This window comes from Hyla sarda, chromosome 3 (genome assembly GCF_029499605.1).
Source record: "Hyla sarda isolate aHylSar1 chromosome 3, aHylSar1.hap1, whole genome shotgun sequence".
Classification (NCBI taxonomy): Eukaryota; Metazoa; Chordata; class Amphibia; order Anura; family Hylidae; genus Hyla; species Hyla sarda.
Genome location: NC_079191.1, coordinates 247,344,860 through 247,364,910, shown reverse-complemented (window position 1 = coordinate 247,364,910; position 20,051 = coordinate 247,344,860). Strand labels below are relative to the sequence as shown.

Sequence of the window (20,051 nt, the reverse complement as noted above, 5' to 3'; positions counted from 1 at the left end):
ACAGTGGAATTTCACCGGGGCATATACTCTTGATTTTCAATTATCTGACTAATCAAGAACCATAATGTATGTTGATCGATGAGAAAAGCATACAGTTTATACACCTGAAAATGTTTCGCAGGATAAGTGTTGTATCATTATATTAAATCACAACTTATCTGCTAAGGAGGTAACACAGTTCACACAATAATGGATTATTTCCACATAAATATAAAATCGCAGTGTAGAGTGTATATATTATGGGCAGGGCACATGTCACTAATATTTCACCAATAACAGACGGAAACATTACGATAAATGCCGGATAAAAAAAAAAAACGATATACTGTAAATAGAATCTTTCTGCAAATATACAGCCAGATCTACGAGGGAGGGTGAATCTAGGCCGTTACATCAGAACAGGCAGCCCTGGAGGCAGACTCTGAATGTGGAATTTGTGTAACCTTCACACATTGCCTCAACAAGCTAGATATTTTACAGAACAGCTGCAGAGGCATTCTGACCTCGGGTGACTGGTTTCTGAAAGTCCTTCACTTTCCTTTGCCAGACAATGCTAATGGCTGAATTGGTGCTCCCTAATGTAATGTAAAAATTACTTTTATCTTGTATAAAAGACCAGGCGCACTAAAAGTGTTTTGATGGGGGCATAAGAGTACAGGAATGGTTTGGTTGCCCAATTCTTTAACCCCTGCTGTGATCTTTACATGGTCCGGGCACTTCAGAGAGCCCAGCATTAACCTCCAATTAACGGCATACACAAGTTCAAACACAAGACACACGCAGACGTGTACAGTGCGTTATTCTTACCAAGGCTGCTAAACACAAATCTGCGATCTGAAAGTGAGCCGCTGCGAGAGAAAAAACAAAGGGGAAGAGAACGATTAGTAACAGCTAGACAAAGCTTTCTTTCACAAGGCGGTAATCTCATTAGCTGACAGAGGTACAAAGTGCTGCCCCTATCAGTGTCTCCAGCGCAGATGATAGATGATCACTGTACAAGGCTATTCTCTAGTTTCGGAGGCCTTTGCCCTGTATATGTTTGTGTAGAGTCCTCACACTGTCACGGATCATTGTCATGTTTATTCAGTTTTAAGGAGTAGCATTTAAAGTGCCATCTTGTGGTGACTCAACAGCTGTTCCCAAGCCAGTGTCTTCAGAGAATGGGGTCATACCAATATGCGCTTAACGAATACAGATCACCAAACTAAACTTTTAATATATTGTTCCTTATGCAATTATAAGACACTTTGCCATTTACTTGCTGTTAAAATTCTCAACCTTTATATGTTTTTAATGTGATTGAATAAAAGGCCACTAGGTGGCTCTGTTCTGTTCCCTGTCGCAAAGTCAAACAGTTAGTTTGGTCACCTCCAAGCCTGGCAGGAGACCAAACTCGGGAAGTGCGTGTGGGGATTGGTGAGGCACAGCTCTCGCAGGCTTCAGTGACGTCGCACCTGCTGGGGAACGCCCACTTTCTCCTGCTGGGAGCTCACACAATGTGAGCCAAAATTGTTACATTATATGAACTTAGTACATTTTCAGAAAAACTGTTATGTTAGAAATATGTTTGTTTCAGAGATATATTTTTACTAATACTAAGTGCCTACTTTAGCAACCACTAAGGTAGCCAACCATGCTAAGGACTCATTTACATCACGTTTTGGGGGTACAGCAGTCAGATCCGGCAGGAGAATTTGGAAACCGGCTGCTGCCATATCCCCGCTGTTGGCTAATTTTTGGACCATATCTGGTTTTGTTGCCATGGTTTCGTTCAGTCCGGCAACAAAACTGGACACGATCCAAAAATGAGCCGACCGGATTCACTAGCTGACTCTGTACAGCTCATTCAAATGAATGGGGTGCAGCACAGGTCCTACAGGGATACGGCAGTGGCCGGTTTTCAAATTCTCCTGCTGAATCCCCAAAATGAATGAATGAGCCCTTAGTTCAACGGCAGTCTCCTTGTCTGTCCAGGTAGTATTGGCAGTTACTCTCTACTGAGTAAGCAAGACAGGAGGATTGTGGGAAAGGTTGTGCTCCATTTAATTTCAAGAGGGAAGCAACCGCTCCGGAAGGAAAACAGGAAGTGATCAGATCCATGGGGGAGAAAAACAGTACGGTGATGTAAGCTACTTTACTTAGAAAACAGTAACTATGGCCTCCTTTACACTATATATGCATGTACACATCTGATTTTTCCAACTCAGGTTAGTAAGAAAATCCCCTTGATAACCAATTTTGTACAAACATATTATAAATAACTGTTTTAGTACTAACTGTTCTATGTACTCTTGTGGGTTGCGCTACTGCATAGTTGTTACCTGTAGTCTGATAACAAAACCACAGATACCATAGGGCAGTGTTCTTTAAACCGTGAACTTCCGGCTGTTGCAGAACTACAACTTCCAGCATGCCCGGACAGCCCATGCTGGGAGTTGTAGTTATGCAACAGCTTGGAATCCACAGTTTGGAAAGCACTGTCATAAGGTCACAATTACAAGTGTCAAAAGACAACTCGGAGCTGTAAATAACAATGTATCTGAATACAGTACTGCTGTAGAGACCTCATGAACTATAGAAGGGATAATGGGTCCACAATAGAGGATAAGTAAACGGTGACACCGCACACGCCAACGTTGTTTTGGTGACTAAGGCATTAAGCATTGTAAATATCTATCGTCAGAAACAAAAGTAAACGTGACTACAAGCTGCCCTTCCAGAGCACAGAAGGAATTAGTCTGTGACGACAGAGGAGAAGCGCTGCCTTTGGTATTTGAACTGCATTTACCTCCCTTTATTCAGATTACTCTGCAGCATTTAACCCTGAACAATGCCCATTATGGGTCTATGAAAGGGGGCACTATTGTGAGCCCATACAGCAGAGGGGCCGGTTAATTACTTCTGTCCCAGGGACAAGGTCAGGGCTGCACAGTGAAGCAGCCATTCACAGCTCTGTTATACCATTACAACTCATGCTAGCTGCACATTACTCTGTCAAGGAGATTGATCTTAAGCATGAAGACCAAGGCTTGTCCAGCAAGCCGAGCAGTTGACAAAATTGTCTTTATACTGAAGTCAACTTATCTTCACTTCAATTCCACCTTACTGACATAAAAAAAATCCTGGAATACACCTTTAATTTATTTGCCTGTGCTACAGGGGCTGTAAAGTCAGTGTAGTTCATAGTATGTTTGTACCTATGTTTGATTGTTGGTCTCGCAATTCTTATGTGATTTTTGCCCTGATGTCCATTTTTAGCAGAATACAAAATGAGTGCTGTCTACGGCTTTTCCCAGGTTGCAGTGCAGCTCGAGATATTTAATCCCTAGTCAGGTGTTCAAAGGAAGCATGGCAGTGCTTCACTGGGTGGAGCGACTGCTGATTCGGAGGCATATCATTCTCCACAGGGCTGCAGGGAATTGCAGTTTCAAGCACAGCACACATTAAAAGGAGCCTAGTTGTGCTGCAATGGGTGGTGTGGCTGATGTGTGGGAGGTAGAAAAGTGACCTCACAAGGGATTCTGGGATTGGAGTTGGAAGGAAGAAACTCCAGAAGGAAATAGCCATTTCACAAAAAGAAGGCAGAAGTGTTATAGTGGACTCACAACACAGCCATTCAGCCCAAAGACAAGCATGGATCTTTCCAAAGCATGTCCATTACTGTCTGGAAGGTAAGTACTAAGCAACTGTACCATCAATAACTTACTCTTTTGAAAATATCCCATTGGCCAGGACACCTGTGTATCGACTTGCACCTTTGTAATGGGTGAGATGAATCTGACCGCCAAGTTCATCCGCAATAACTCCTGCATGAATTGCTGCTTTGCAAAGTAAAGAAGTCTGCAAAAGGAAAGTGTTCAGTCAATTGTAGCATGATGTACTGTGAATTCAAACTTATAACAAGAGTAAAATGTTATAGCCAGTTTCCAATATCCATATTTACTGTAACCTGTCTTACCAATAACCTTGTCCTCTCTTACCAATAACCTTGTCCTCTCTTACCAATAACCTGCTAGAAGACCATGTCTTCTTCTTTAAGCCCACAAAAAATTGAAAGACATTTACATTACAAGTGAAGCTACTGCCGACAGATCTGGCTATAAAGACGGACAACAATGCTCTGTTGCAACGCTCCAAAGTGCCATTAAATTCATGGTAATCTACTGGACAGCGGGCATTACTAGCCTATAACTGATGACGCAGGTTCTACAAACAGAAATATCGGTAAAAATGTTGTGATCATAGCAGGAAACAATGGAGCACTGTTATGTTTGTAGAACCTGCTTCACCAGTCATGGGCTAGTAATCCCCACCATCCAGTAGATTACCAAGCATGCACAAGTATTGCTGACCTGAGCAGGAAACAGCCAAGAAGTGACCTTGTGTATATGAATAAATAGCTGGCCTGTCCATCACCCTCAGGACATTGTATAGGAATGTGTTTGTTGTAGAGCTGTAGCTGACCTCTGTCAGGTGTTACTATCCAGCCACATCTGTCTGTACAGGGGATGGATTTACTCAGGCAGCCTGCCTGTCAAATGTCCAGTGATGCACAAACACCAGGCAGGCTATGGACAGCTCGCTGAACCACTGAAGCGGCTCAAAGCTGAATGATCTGAATATATTATTCTCCGCACATTAAAAACATCAAGCATATGAGAATATAGGAATCTATTTTAGAGCATGCCACAATATCCAGCAATATATGTATATTAGGATTGTATCTAATTATAGGAAAATCCAGAATATCTGATTGGTACGGGCTGAAACCTCAGGTGGCAGGGACTCCAAACAAATGCTCATTTTACAGGAAGTCACTTAACCCATCAGTACGTTTTTGAAGTGTGGGAAAAAACTGGAGTATCTGGAGGAAAGCTACCCAAATGTGGATAGCAGACTCCATACAGATATTGGTCTTAGTCAGATCTGAATCCAGAACTCTAATGTTAGAAGTCAGCAACACTACGTAGCCACAGGGACACTGACCAGGTTTCTAAGCAGTACTATATAAAACCATAGATAACATACCTTGATATCATTATAAAGTCTACAATATGACAACCTACACGGTCCGTGTTGGCTAGAGTGGTATGACCAGCAGACCATTTAATGTATATGGATAGCCTCAATCCCTCCCCAGACAATAATGTCTGTGAAGAAAAGGATTGGGTTGTTGGTTTTCAACATGCCCGATCCTTTTGTTATCAGTGGAGATAAGCTATTGTCAGAGGTTTCTAACAGCAGCCTTTTCCGCACTCTCCATCAAAAACAAATGCAAGCTCAGCTAAGCCATTCCTGAATTGTACTGGGGGGAATTCGTCAACAGATATTTAATATGTATAGGCAACTTACGACACCATGATGTAGATGTCAAACACATACTATAACAACTCATAGATAGAAATTGAAAAACAAAGAAAGTCTTTGTCCCTGCCACTAGAATTCAAATGCAGGAAACAAGCTTTCACATGCTGCTAATCCTTTTATATACAGATTATGAGAAATTTGCAAAAATACACAATGAGAATTTGTTCCATTCATACTCTGGTCTTGCTGAAAATGTTATTATGCAGACAAACCAGTTATAGGTGGAATTTGTGCCCTGGGTCACATTTCTAATAAAGAAAAGACATACTGATAAACCTGTCCTGTGCTAAGTTGAAATAACAGCAACCAGAGAGTATAATATAAAGTTGTCTTAACTCTTGAAGCATTTGAGGCTGGCCTTAAATCCTAGCTAGAGTGTTGTTTCTTGGTCAATGTGGAAAGTTGGTCAAAGGACTGATGTATTATGGGGGCGCCCATTTACATGAATGACTAAAGACATTGAGAAGCAAAACCAGGACAACAATTGCTGAATAACTTAAGAAGTCTATATGCAATGACTGAAACTATGAATTATCAGTCACCTATTGTTGGGAAAGCAGACAGCTCAATTTCTGTATGAGGAAGGATGCAGCAAGCGCTCTAATGTCATTTTGATCGCAGTCATCTATAATTGTCAGGTGTGGCAATCTGCCGGCTTCTTGTTTCGTTTCTTGAGTCAGCTGAGGATCTTCAAAGGACTTGTGGGACACACCAAGCAATCAGTATGTGAGACAGAGGTGAGATCTTAGAGGTCACTAATCTCTGCTTCCTTCATGTGGTTGGGTGGTGGCTGTATCAGTGTGAAGGGTGGCTGCTGTAAGCTTTTTATTAAAGCCACTGACTTTGAGCTTGTATTTTACCACTTGACTCTGATATGGGAAGTTTCCCATAAACCTTTCCAGTCAATTCCTGGACTTTCTCACACACGACTACCAACAATAGGATCAGTCAGCAAAGGGACTACATATAAAATCTGAATAGATCAAAACTCTAAAGTATAATATTGTGATGTTATAACCTGAAATGTTTTATTCTAGAGATTAACACAGGTATGGAAATACTTCTAGTAGCTTCAAAGCAACAAAATATATTAATACTTACATCTCTATATCCTTCTTGCACATCCCCGGATATATCCCCTTCAATATCTCTACAGCCGGCTGGACAGAACCTGCTGCAATTATAAAAGACGAAGCAAAACACTGTAAGCTAGACCCAAAGTGACAGTCTGTATCATACATTTCAAGAGGATACATTTACTTATAGTCCCTATTCATTTTAGAACCTAGGCTCTTTACACACAGTGATAGAAAATGCATGCTTCACATTAATTCCTTGAAAACAAACTAGGAGGCCTAAGAGACCTTAAAACTGCCCTCAACCCTATACAAAGTAGAGGGAATGGAACAATACCTGGGGTCTCAGTCATGCAACTTTTATGACTGAAAAAACAATATTTAGTGTCACAGCCAACACAGCAAGTGCCCAGTGCCTTGAACTCTCAGTATAACCAGAAGAACCCACCACCTGGACACTGACTGCAGTGGTAGCGGAGACACTAAACAATGGTTTTCTCAGTCATGCAAGTTGTATGGGCAAAACAGCAGGTACCATTACACTCCATTCCCGACCTCTGCATAGGGCTGTCCGTAGTTTTGATGGCTCCAAACTGCCGAAAGATTCAGTTTAATGTAATGCTATCTAAGGTATGTACATAGGTTTTAAAATCTCCCAAATACGCCTGAAGAAATAGAGTACATATTAATCTTTAGCTGCATGACAAATGCTCTTATTTTCTCCTCCAAAGGCATGAGCTAGAAAAGATGTAAAATGTTACCTGTACGCAGTCTCCTTATAGTGGGTGGATCGGGCTAAGCAGGTGATCAAATCTGTTTTCAAATAAAAGAAATAAATAAATAAATAACACAATATATTCACACAGAAGATGTTCTAGAGACAAACAAGAGGTAAACATTCTTAATTCCAGCCTGGACTTTGACCACAGATGAAGAGGCCTACAATGGAAAGGCTTTCAGTACCTGGATGATCGCTGCTGGCAAAGTTGATTAAAAATCCACGTCCAGACACGTGCAGCCTGCTCTCAAAGCGGATCCTTGCTTCGTTGGTGTCCAGGTACAGCTCTTTAGATTCAGTATTCTGGCCTCCACAATAACTAGCTACAATGAAAAATATATATTTTTAGGCAACACAAGTTATTATCACAATCCCATTAAGCTTGATATACTAAAAAGTTTACATAAAGTTATGATATATAATGTTTGCTTTCAAAGATCAAGCAAAAAGATTGTATCAGCCTGATCATTTACCAGAAAAAAAGATTCAATGAGTGCAACAGTTGGCTGTAAATGACTAAGGAACCTGGTATCCAGCCCTGGAGTAATAGTATATATTATGTATAACACGCAGTCAAAATATATTAGATTTATTACCACCAGGTGTAATGGAGCATGGTTACACGACTATTTTCTCTCTGCAGTTCATGAAAAGTGAATAGGATCTTCTGTATAAATGTAACTCATTTGAATGTATGGAAATCCCTAGCAACCTGGTTAAACTGCAAACAGTACACTGATCAGACTTGGAAACGTTTAGACATGAAAGAAGCAAATCTCAATGTGCAGAAACACAGCTTTACGTTTGTGCTACAGCAGAAGGAATCAATCCCAAAGTTGTGTACTAAGGGGCACAACAGGGCGCATCTATTACTTGTTGTGGTTAAAGGGGTACTACCGTGGAAAACATTTTTTTTTAATCAACTGGTGCCAGAAAGTTAAACAGATTTGTAAATTACTTCTATTAAAAAATCTTAATCCTTCCAGTACTTTTTAGGGGCTGTATATTACAGAGGAAATGTTCATCTTTTTGGATTTCTCTTATGTCACGATCACAGTGCTCTCTGCTGTCCATTTTAGGAACTGTCCAGAGCAGGAGAAAATCCCCATAGCAAACATATGCTGCTCTGGAAAGTTCCTAAAATGGTCAGCAGAGAACACTGTGGTCGTGACATCAGAGAAAACCAAAAAGATGAACATTTCCTCTGTAGTATAAAGCCCCTAAAAAGTACTGGAAGGATTAAGATTTTTTAATAGAAGTAATTTACAAATCTGTTTAACTTACTGGAGCCAGTTGATAAAAAAAGAAAAAAAAAAAAAAGTTTTCCACGGTAGTACCCCTTTAACACTGGGCATTCTTAGCTTGTTCCCCAAATGCTAAGTAGTAAGTACCAAATAGAGATACCCTTACTTCTGTCATCACAGCATGTGATTGTCTTTTCCCAGGTGCTTAGGGCACCCCATCCCCAGATAGAATTCTGTGCACGTCACCTTTGGGTCAGCACATACAAACTAGTGGAGCATAGACCCTTTTTTTTTTCCCAAGACAGAGTTCGTAAATAGAAATGACAAGCCCATACATCTGCCTTATGGGTTTTTCTTTAACATTTATTAGTGATGAATAAAACAAACAAATGGCCCAGGTGAGAGGCCAGGAGTCATACAAGCCTGCAGCAATATGTTAGACAAATGATGAAGACTACATGGAAGCACAACCTCCCTGGAGGACATCCACCCTCACACATAGAAGTAATAGAAGTGTCAGGCACAATCTCCACCGTGAGCTACACAGGCACAATGGATTAGGGCAGGCTGCTGTTATCTTTCCCCGCTCCGCAGACAGATCTGCCTACTGCTCATTGATACACATAACTGATGGACCTTTCGATTCAGTGAAATACAATTTGTATCCTTTATTAGAGCCCATGGCATTAGAACCTGACTGTACAGGACAGATCCTCTGCATCCAAATGCCAACAATTACAATAGTAAGAAATATCTGAATACATAAGGTACATCACTTTATGATAATTAAATATAGTCACATTTAATTTGTTATCGAGAAACCATAACTAAGAGGCTAGAGCAGTGGTCTCCAAAATATGGACCTCCAGCTGTTGCAAAACTCAAACTCCCAGCATGCTAGTTTTACATAGAAAAAATATAGAGTCCAATAGTAGCAAATCGGGAAGGTAAGTAGGAAAACACGGAACGGTGAACTCGAGCAGGTTCTCTGGAAGAGCCATCTCAAAGGAAAAAAAGGTGAAATTCCAGCTCCCAAAGAAATCAAAAAAATTCCATTAAGCTTTTAAATGTTTATTTTTGAGCACATGGATTTTAACGGAATTTATTAAAGTTTAGAATTTTTAGGGGAGCTGGAATTTCACCTATTTTTCCTTTGAGATGCTAGTTTTGAAACAGTTGGAGGTCCACAGTTTGGGTTACAGAGTAACCTAACTGATTGATAACTAGCATTTAATTTACAGTACAGCTAAACACAGACAACATTTTTCATAAATGTGCAAAAAAAAAAAAAAAAAAATACCGTAAAAATAAAAATAAAAAACACCAAGAGCCATATTACTGACAGGCATGAAATTTAAGCAAAAGTATAAAACTAATTACCAGAAGTTCCTATCATCAATGCTGTATATATTTTGTAACAATGGAAACTATCAATAAGGAATTTTTGGCTACAAAAACCGCCTCCATTTAGCGGAGCAGATCACTGACAGTTCTAACACATGTGTATGACTATTCCCGCTTCCTTTTCTAGAAGCTTACAGCAGACAAACATCCGTTCTGACCTATCTTCCCTGTGTACACACAATACAATACACAAATTCTAAAGTCATCATACCTTTGTTCTGATTCTTTACGTCATACATAGGCTAAATAACAGGAAACCATCATTTCTCCAGGAATGACTTTAACCCAAACATGAACATCTCAGAAGAATACGTGCAACATGAAAACAGACACACAGACAGTGTTCCCTAAAAAATATGATAAAAATACATATGCAGACACTGGTGTCTGTGACCTTTATAAACAAACACGTGCCTACGTGGGAGGAAGCATATGGCTCTATGGGAACCAAAGCTCAGAGGTGTAAATTACAATTTTCAGTCCACTGATGTGATGAAAGATGATACATTGTGTCACCCATACTGTGTGGATAGATATTCTTATGCATATCTTTCCCCATTGAACAGTAGACTGCTTTACACTGAACTATCGATACAATCTACTCATCTGTCATAATAACTGCTTACAGCAAGGAAAATATTAATATTCCAAGATCATATTCCATTGATCTTGAGCGATTGAGCTGCCATAGAAATCACAAGTGCCTGTGACAAGATCCGAAGATATCACTTCCACTTGTACACATCTTCTGAAAGTTCTTTTAACCCCTTCAGGACCAAGCCCATTTTGGCCTTAAGGACCAGAGCGTTTTTTGCACATCTGACCACTGTCACTTTAAACATTAATAACTCTGGAATGCTTTTAGTTATCATTCTGATTCTGAGATAGTTTTTTCGTGACATATTCTACTTTAACATGGTGGTAAATTTTTGTGGTAACTTGCATCCTTTCCTTGTGAAAAATCCTAAAATTTGATGAAAAATTTGAAAATTTTGCATTTTTCTAACTTTGAAGCTCTCTGTTTGTAAGGAAAATGTATATTACAAATAAAAAAATTTTTTATTCACATATACAATATGTCTACTTTATGTCTGCATCATAGAATTGATGAGTTTTTACTTTTGGAAGACATCAGAGGGCTTCAAAGTTCAGCAGCAATTTTCCAATTTTTCACAAAATTTTCAAACTCACTATTTTTCAGGGACCAGTTCAGGTTTGAAGTGGATTTGAAGGGTCTTCTTATTAGAAATACCCCACAAAAGACCCCATTATAAAAACTGCACCCCCAAAGTATTCAAAATGACATTCAGTCATCATTTTAACCCTTTAGGTGTTTCACAGGAATAGAAGCAAAGTGAAGGAGAAAATTCACAATCTTCATTTTTTACACTCGCATGTTCTTGTAGACCCAATTTTTAAATTTTTACAAGGGGTAAAAGGAGAAAATGTATACTTATATTTGTAGCCCAATTTCTCTCGAGTAAGCACATACCTCATATGTCTATGTAAAGTGTTCGGCGGGCGCAGTAGAGGGCTCAGAAGGGAAAGAGCGATAAGGGGATTTTGGAGAGTACGTTTTTCTGAAATGGTTTTTGGGGGCATGTTGCATTTAGGAAGCCCTTATGGTGCCAGAACAGCAAAAAACCCTCACATGGCATACCATTTTGGAAACTAGACCCCTTGAGGTACGTAACAAGGAATAAAGTGAGCCTTAATACCCCACAGGTGTTTCACGACTTTTGCATATGTAAAAAAAAAATTTTTTTTTTTCACTAAAATGTGTGTTTCCCCCCAAATTTCACATTTTTCCAAGGGTCAATAGCAGGAAATACCCCCCAATATTTGTAACCCCTTCTCTTCTGAGTATGGAGGTACCCCATAAGTTGACCTGAAGTGCACTATGGGTGAACTACAATGCTCAGAAGAGAAGGAGTCATATTTGGCTTTTTGAGAGCAAATTTTGCTCGGGGGGCATGTCGCATTTAGGAAGCCCCTAAGGTGCCAGAACAGCAAAAAAAAACCCACATGGCATACCATTTTGGAAACTAGACCCCTTGAGGAACGTAACAAGGGGTACAGTGAGCATTTGCCCCCCACTGGTGTCTGACAGATCTTTGGAACAGTGGGCTGTACAAGTTTTCATTTTCATGGACCACTGTTCCAAAGATCCGTCAGACACCTGTGGGGGGTAAATTCACACTGCACCCCTCATTACATTCCGTGAGGGGTGTCGTTTCCGAAATGGGGTCACATGTGGGGTTTTGTTTTTTTTGCGTTTGTCAAAACCGCTGTAACAATCAGCCACCCCTGTGCAAATCACCTCAAATGTACATGGTGCGCTCTCCCTTCTGGGCCTTGTTGTGCGCCCCCAGAGCACTTTGCGCTCACATATGGGTTATCTCTGTAGTCGGGAGAAATTACGTTACAAATTTTGGGGGGGCTTTTTTCCCTTTTACCTCTTGTGAAAATGTAAAGTATAGGGCAACATCAGCATGTTAGTGTAAAAAATAAAAAATGTTTACACTAACATTCTGGTGTAGACCCCAACATTTCCTTTTCATGAAGGGTTAAAGAAGAAAAAGCCCCCCAAACCTTGTAACGCAATTTCTCCCGAGTACGGCGATACCCCATATGTCGCCCTAAACTGTTGCCTTGAAATACGACAGGGCTCCAAAGTGAGAGCGCCATGTGCATTTGAGGCCTAAATTAGGGATTTGCATAGGGGTGGACATAGGGGTATTCTACGCCAGTGATTCCCAAACAGGGTGCCTCCAGCTGTTGCAAAACTCCCAGCATGCCTGGACAGTCAACGGCTGTCCGACAATACTGGGAGTTGTTGTTTTTCAACAGCTGGAGGCTCTGCTTTGGAAACAGTGGTGTACCGGACGTTCTTATTGGGGGAGGGGGGCTGTGTAAGGGTATGTGTATATGTAGTGTTTTTAAATTTTTATTTTATTTTGTGTTAGTGTAGTGTAGTGTTTTTAGGGTACAGTCACATGGGCGGGGGATTACAGCGAGTTTCCCAGCGCAAAATTTGCTGCATCTCAAGATGCGAGAAACCCACTGTAAAAGCCTCGCCCATGTGAATGTACCCTGTACATTCACAGGGGGGGGGTGCATCAGCTGTTGCAAAACCACAACTCCCAGCATGCATGGTCTGTTAGTGCATGCTGGGAGTCATAGTTTTGCAACAGCTGGAGGCACACAGGTTAGGGAACACTGAGTTAGAAACAGACAATGTTTCCCAACCAGTGTGTCTCCAGTTGTTGCAAAACTACAACTCCCAGCATGCCCAGACAGCTGAAGGGCCAGATGTTGCTGAACTAAAACTCCCAGCATGCCTGGACAGTCAGTGCATACTGGGAGTTGTAGTTTTGCAACAGCTGGAAGAGCACAGATTGGAGACCATTATACAATGGTCTCCAAACTGGGGCCCTCCAGATGTTGCAAAACTACAACTCCCAGCATGCATGGTCTTTTAGTGCATGCTGGGAGTTATAGTTTTGCAACAGCTGGAGGCACACAGGTTAGGAAACACTGAGTTAGAAACAATGTTTCCCAACCAGTGTGTCTCCAGCTGTTGCAAAACTACAACTCCCAGCATGGCCCGACAGCTGAAGGGCATGCTGGGAGTTGTAGTTCGGCAACATCTGAAGGGCCAGATGTTGCTGAACTAATACTCCCAGCATGCCTGGACAGTCAGTGCATGCTGGGAGTTGTAGTTTTGCAACAGCTGGAAGAGCACAGATTGGAGACCATTATACAATGGTCTCCAAACTGAGGCCCTCCAGATGTTGCAAAACTACAACTCCCAGCATGCCCAGACAGCCAAAGCCTGTCTAGGCATGCTGGGAGTTGTAGTTTTCAGACTCCTAGAAGCAGCAGTGAAGATCTTCACTGCTGCCTCTGAGGACCACATACTTACCCGTCGCTGCTCGTCCACGTGGCCGGTCCTGCCGCTGCTCCTCGGTCCCGCCGCTGGATCAGGTAAGTCCGCCGGTCCCCACGTGTTCCCCCCCCGTGTGCCGCAGGTCCCCGCGAGCCCCCGCAGCCATCGTCCCCCGTTCTGCCCGACTTCCAGGGGCGGGCAGTGCGGGGGATCTGAACTTTCACCCCAGATCACTGTGATTGGTCCACAGGGACCAATCACAGTGATCGCTGACCAGGACCATCAATTGATGGTCCTGGGGGTGAAGCAGAAGTTGTCCCCTGCTGGAAACAGCGGGACTTCTGCCAGTTAACCCGTGCGATGCTGCGCATCGCCGGGTTAACTGAATGTCATTTATAAACGCCGGGATGCGCGAACGCACTGCACAACCCGGCGTTTATATATGACATTCTGCGGGAAGGGGTTAAAAGATTGTAAGCTGAAAAAAAATAAAAAAAAAGTTCTCTCATCACGATTGGCACTATTCAGAAAGGAGCAGTGCTGGCGATCAACTGATCACTCCAGATCTGGTTCCTAGCAAAAAGATTACTTTCCATGGAACATAAGGAGGCTTTAGTCCACATATTTACGAATAATGTATAAAAGGCCTTTTACATGAAATGATGATCAGCAGAACGTGTAAAGACCCAGCGATCAGCTGACAAGCAATAGTTCATCCCTTAGATGATCAGTTTTTATTTGCACATCTCCCTATCTAGACAGGAGATGTGCTGCAATCTATGATGGAAGTGAGGGGCCACACGAATGACCTAGCTGTTGTCTGGTAGCCCTGGCCACACAATCATTGAGCCATGTAAAAGGATCATTAAATGAGAGTCAATCTTCCCCTGTAAAAAGGCATTAAAGGGTACCTCTCATCAAAAAAACTTTTGATATATTATAGATTAATGTATGCAGAATAACTTTACAATTGAAAAAAAATATGCTTCTTTCTATTTAATTTTCCACTTTGAAGAAATGACCACTAGGGGTCTCCCTACCAGTCCTGGCAGCAAGCATTTCAGACTCATGCTGGAGTCCTAAACACTACGAGCTGCCAGTCTGCTTTGTTCACAAAGGAGAACACTCAGAGCTGCCAGCCTGCTTTGTTCACAGCCTGTTTGGCTGTGAACAAAGCAGGCTGGCAGCTCTGAGTGTTTAGGACTCCAGCATGAGTCAGAAATGCTTGCTGACAGGACTGATCGGGAAAAATACAATAGAAAGAAGCATATTTTTCATTAACATGCTATTGGAAAGTTATTCAACATTCATTAATCTAAAATATATCAAAAGTTTATTTGATGAGAGGTACCCTTTAAAGGGGTATTCCAGGAAAAAAAAACCATTTTTCTTTAAGTATTAAAGAGATATTCCAGGGTATTTTATCAACTGGCTCCAGAAAGCTAAACATATTTGTAAATTACTTCTATTAAAAAATCTTAATCCTTCCAGTAGTTATCAGCTGCTGAATATGAGTTGTTTTTTTCTTTCTGACAACAGTGCTCTCTGCTGACGTCTCGGCTTGTCTCAGGAACTGTTTCGGGCATTAGAGGTTTGCTAAGGGGATTTGCTCATCATCTGAACAGTTCCTGAGACAAGCAGAGGTGTCAGCAGAGAGCACTGTTGTCAGAAAGAAAAGAACAACTCAACTTCAGCAGCTGATAACTACTGGAGGATTAAGATTTTTCTTTAATAGAAGAAATTTACAAATCTGTTTAACTTTCTGGAGCCAGTTAAAAAAAAAAAAAAAAAGTAATAATAATTTCTCCTGTAATACCCCTTTAATACTTGAAGATGTTGGCCCAGCCAACATAACATGCCCTTATTCCCTGGTGCTCAAATTCCAGGGAGTGGAGTGTGAAGACAAAGCACTATACTTTTCTCTCCACTTGAAGTGGGCAGGCTGTATCCCCAATTCTGGTCCTATGCTGAGACAGCAATGAACGAGCAAATGCTCCTTCATAGGTTAATCGCTGGGATTTTGAGAAAACAAAAAATCATTGTTAGGCCCCTTGCACACTGCCGTTGTGACCCAGAGGGCAGTGGACATTAAAAAAGGAGGGGAGAATAGCGGGAGAAAGATCAGTGCTTGCAATGTCTTTCTCCCGCTACAAAAACAATGGTGCCCGACAAACCCCATTATAGTCAATGGGATCCATCAGGACCTGTTGCCCGTTGTTTCCCGTCCCGATAAACGTGAAAAGGCAAATGTTGGGGCACAACAGCAGTGTGAAACTAGCCTTAGTCATACATCTTAACAGGGGATGCACTGCCGACAATGATAGAAGTGATGGACTGCAAGAACAATCAAGTAATAATTTGAACAGTCCTACATCCAAATATTGCCATGTAAAGACTTCTTTAAGCAAGTACCCATCTGCCTTTCTAAAAGGACCCTTAGACTTAGACTCTTTTCACATGAAGCACACAAGTGTCTGAAACACAATAAATGTCCAGAAAGACGAGTACTTTAGGCCAGAAGTCTGGCACATTTGCTATAGTAAATCTTCCACAGTGGTTTATCTATATATTTATTCATCAATTGTGTCAGAATTTATAGCCATTTGATCTTATGACATCACTTTGTACAAGTGGACTGAAAAGTGGTTGTGGCTTGCTGCTTGTTTAAGGTTTAGACACATCTTTGAAATATTATTTCTTTATTAAAAAAAATTATTAGAGATGAGCGAGCTTACAGTAAATTTGATTCGTCACGAACTTCTCAGCTCGGCAGTTGATGACTTTTCCTGCATTAATTAATTCAGCTTTCAGGTTCTCTGATGGGCTGGAAAAGGTGGATACAGTCCTAGGAGACTCTTTCCTAGGACTGTATCCACCTTTTCCAGCCCACCGGAGCACCTGAAGGCTGAAATAATTTACGCAGGATGAGTCATCAACTGCCGAGCCGAGAAGTTCGTGACGAATCGAATTACTGTAAATTCGCTCATCTCTAAAAATTATGTGATAAGAAATCTGTCACAATAAATTAGCCAAGCTTTAACCCACACATTGGCTAAATGAAGCCACTTCTGAGATATGTGAGCCATTGGCCTAATGCTAATACCTTGCGACATGACCAGCTGTTTGGAGAAGCTCAGGCTGAACAAAGCATGAGGCTTGCGGAGCAGAAGAGAGGTCACCTAAGGGTAAGGGGACATATGCTCAGACTCCTTAAGCTACAGAACACAACCTGTTAACTGGTAATTAATTGTAAGAGAGATAAGATAGAATGAATCTCTCCAAATCTCCCCATAGAGTATACTGAGCTAGAGACGGCAGAGTGGACACAGCGGACTGACACCAGCGCCAATGTTTACCTGTAGTAAACAAACAATCAGAGCTTCAGATGTACACCTAACACTAACACTAGTGTCCATACATCATAAAGTACAACCAATGCCTAAATCGTTATACTGTCTGAAAGGGAGGATCTGAACAATGGTGATCAAGGGTCTTGCAGCTCAAGGTCATTTACACAGCGACCCTTTCCAGGGAAATAATGCGGTGGATTTAATACTATAGGGCAGTGGTCTCCAACCTGCGGATCTCCAGATGTTGCAAAACTACAACTCCCAGCATGCCCGGACAGCCGTTGGCTGTCCGGGCATGCTGGGAGTTGTAGTTTTGCAACATCTGGAGGTCCGCAGGTTGAAGACCACTGCTATAGGGGATGGCAGGAGAAGACTTTGTCTGGTTTCGTCTCAGACAGTGAAATATTGTCAACTCACCAACTTCCTCATCTGATCCCTTGTAGATTTTAAGAAATGCAGATTCACAGACTTGGGATTCTATATCCAGGTCTGCCAGCTTCAAGTACAGACTTTTACCCGGGGGTACTCGAATAGTTACTGAACACTGTGTGTGGTTTGGATAGGTGCCAGGATAGTTCTTAGACGTTATCGTTCCACTTTCATTATTACTGACAATGTGTCCACATCCATTCCCTGTAACAGAAGAAATACAAGGAATATATTTACTTGTTTCTCTAGTTTATTTATTTCATGACAGATCATCTACTGTGCTAGTGCCTTGTATAGTCATAAGTTTATAGATACAAGTGATGCAGCTGACTGTAGAAGCCAGCTATAACATTTCAGGAGAGGACTTAAAGGGGTACTCTGGTGGAAAAAAAAATTCATATAAACTGGCTCCAGAAAAGTTGAACAGATTTGTACATCACATCACTTTTATAAAAATATATATATCTTAATCCTTCCAGTACTTATCAGCTGCTGCTTATACTACAGAGGAAGTGGAGTTGTTATTTTTTGTCTGACCACAGTGCTCTCTGCTGACACCTCTGTCCATGTCAGGAACTGTTTAGAGCAGGGACAAATCCCCATATGCCTCTACTGCTATGGACAGTTCCTGACGTGGACAGAGGTGTCAGCATAGAGCAATGTTATCAGACAGAAAAGAACAACTCAACTTCCTCTGTATTATAAAGCAGCTGATGAGTACTGGAAGGATTATGGCACCAGTTGAGAAAAAATAGTTTTCCACTGGAGAACCCCTTTAAAGGGAATCTCCCAGCTGTATTTGCTGGTAAGAGCAGCAGACACTGTTGGATAGCTGGTAGTGTATACAAGTAAACTGTATGGTTACTGGAGCTAATAGTGGTTACCAAATTTATAAAATCTGCTTTTAATTTCTCAGCCAAGTGTCAAGAAGGCAGGGCTGAGCTGCTTAAATGCCACAGCCTGGCATACTTCTTTGCCTACCCTCACCTCCCATCCCTCCTTTACTGATGTATAGAGTTCTGTTGGTCAAAGAGGGACTGAAAGTTGGGGGAAGTAATGAGGAGTGCCAGGCTGTGACACTTTATATGAACAATACAAACTGGGAGCGCTCCCTTGTGTAGGACTTATGGGACCAAACAGAGCTTTCATAAGGGTCAGGAAACGTGCCCACCTTTTCAGGTTGTGCAGACTCCAGGCACAACACTTACAAATCGCTTTAGTAATAATAATTGAATCCGGCTGCTGCGGCTTCCAAAGCCACAAGGGCTGTATAATGAACAGAGGATAGAGATAAATTGGAATAGAAAGCTTCCAGTCAGCTTGATGAAAGAGATTGACTTCAATATGGTAAGTAGTATTTTATTACAAACACACAACGCGTTTCAAGGCAGTGTCAAACTTTTCCTCACGTGTGGTAATACATGTCTGAGGAAAAGTTGGACACGGCCTAGAAACGCGTTGCGTGTTTGTAATAAAATGCTACTTACCATATTGAAGTCGATCTCCATCAAGCTTGCAGAGCGATTGGAAGGAAACTGTATAGAGGTTTGGCAGTCACACCAGCTCCAGGAAATGTAGTTTGCTTTAATACCTTAACAGCCATACAATGGTGTCTCCAGGTCTTAGCTTAAACTTTTAGACATAAATTAAAAACCAACCAAAAAAAAACTTCATTCCCTTTTTTTTTTTTTTTACAGGAACACAACATCACAAAACCTGGAACTGGGCATGCTGCAGTCTGAGTAAGGGAGATCCATATATGCATGGATGCCGTATGTTCTGCCAGACCGCGTATGAATGTAAGAAACCTGTGTGTCACAGTATAAAGTCAGAGGTTATTTCCAGTCATCATATGGTTGTGTGTCCTAAAGGATGGTATTCCCTAAAAAATGTGTTCTGTACCATACAGAACAGGTTCCTGCTGCCAGAAAAGTTTTAAATGTGCTGCATCAAGCTGTATGGTGTAAGTGAACCGGTTACATGACTGGCAATGCTGAGAGTGGCTTGACCACCTAGTACTGTATGTCAAAGAATGCAGAAAAAAAAAAAAGCCTTTGCACATTATTTTGTCATTGCAACATTCTAAATTGAAAAATAAAAAATAATAATATAAATAAATAACAATGAATCTCCCAAAAAAAAAAAAAAAAATGAAAATAAGAAAATGATACACCACTTGTTTTTTTAGCTTCTCTTGTTTGACCTCTGTGCAGCAGGCATTTAGTGCAACAGAAAAATCAGGGAATTTCCTGAAAAAGAGTATTATATACTAGGGAGTTGCACTTCATTTGTGGTTTCATCTTCAGTATGCCGATATTGGTGGTTGAGCACATATTTCACATTAGTATGTGACAATGTAAATTACAATAAACAGTCCCAATAATCTGCAATCTTACTTAAAGGGGTTAGCTGTATGCTCAACATGAAGTTCTTTTCTTTTTAAATGTCTTTTCTGTCTGACCACAGTGCTCTCTGCTGACACCTCTGTCTATCTCAGGAACTGTCAAGAGCAGG

The 20,051-nt window shown here is 41.2% G+C and overlaps 1 protein-coding gene across 1 annotated transcript in view; it reads right to left on the bottom strand.

The window, feature by feature from the left end:
- Nucleotides 1-20,051, bottom strand: part of DCBLD1 (discoidin, CUB and LCCL domain containing 1) — a 71,203-nt gene that overhangs the window by 14,186 nt on the left and 36,966 nt on the right. Inside the window, exons 2-7 of the mRNA XM_056566414.1 lie at nucleotides 17,526-17,741; nucleotides 7,407-7,544; nucleotides 7,205-7,256; nucleotides 6,469-6,541; nucleotides 3,707-3,840; nucleotides 808-848 (exon numbers count right to left, since the gene is read on the bottom strand). Coding sequence (XP_056422389.1) covers nucleotides 808-848; nucleotides 3,707-3,840; nucleotides 6,469-6,541; nucleotides 7,205-7,256; nucleotides 7,407-7,544; nucleotides 17,526-17,741 — 654 coding nt within the window. The remainder of the gene's footprint in view (nucleotides 1-807; nucleotides 849-3,706; nucleotides 3,841-6,468; nucleotides 6,542-7,204; nucleotides 7,257-7,406; nucleotides 7,545-17,525; nucleotides 17,742-20,051) is intronic.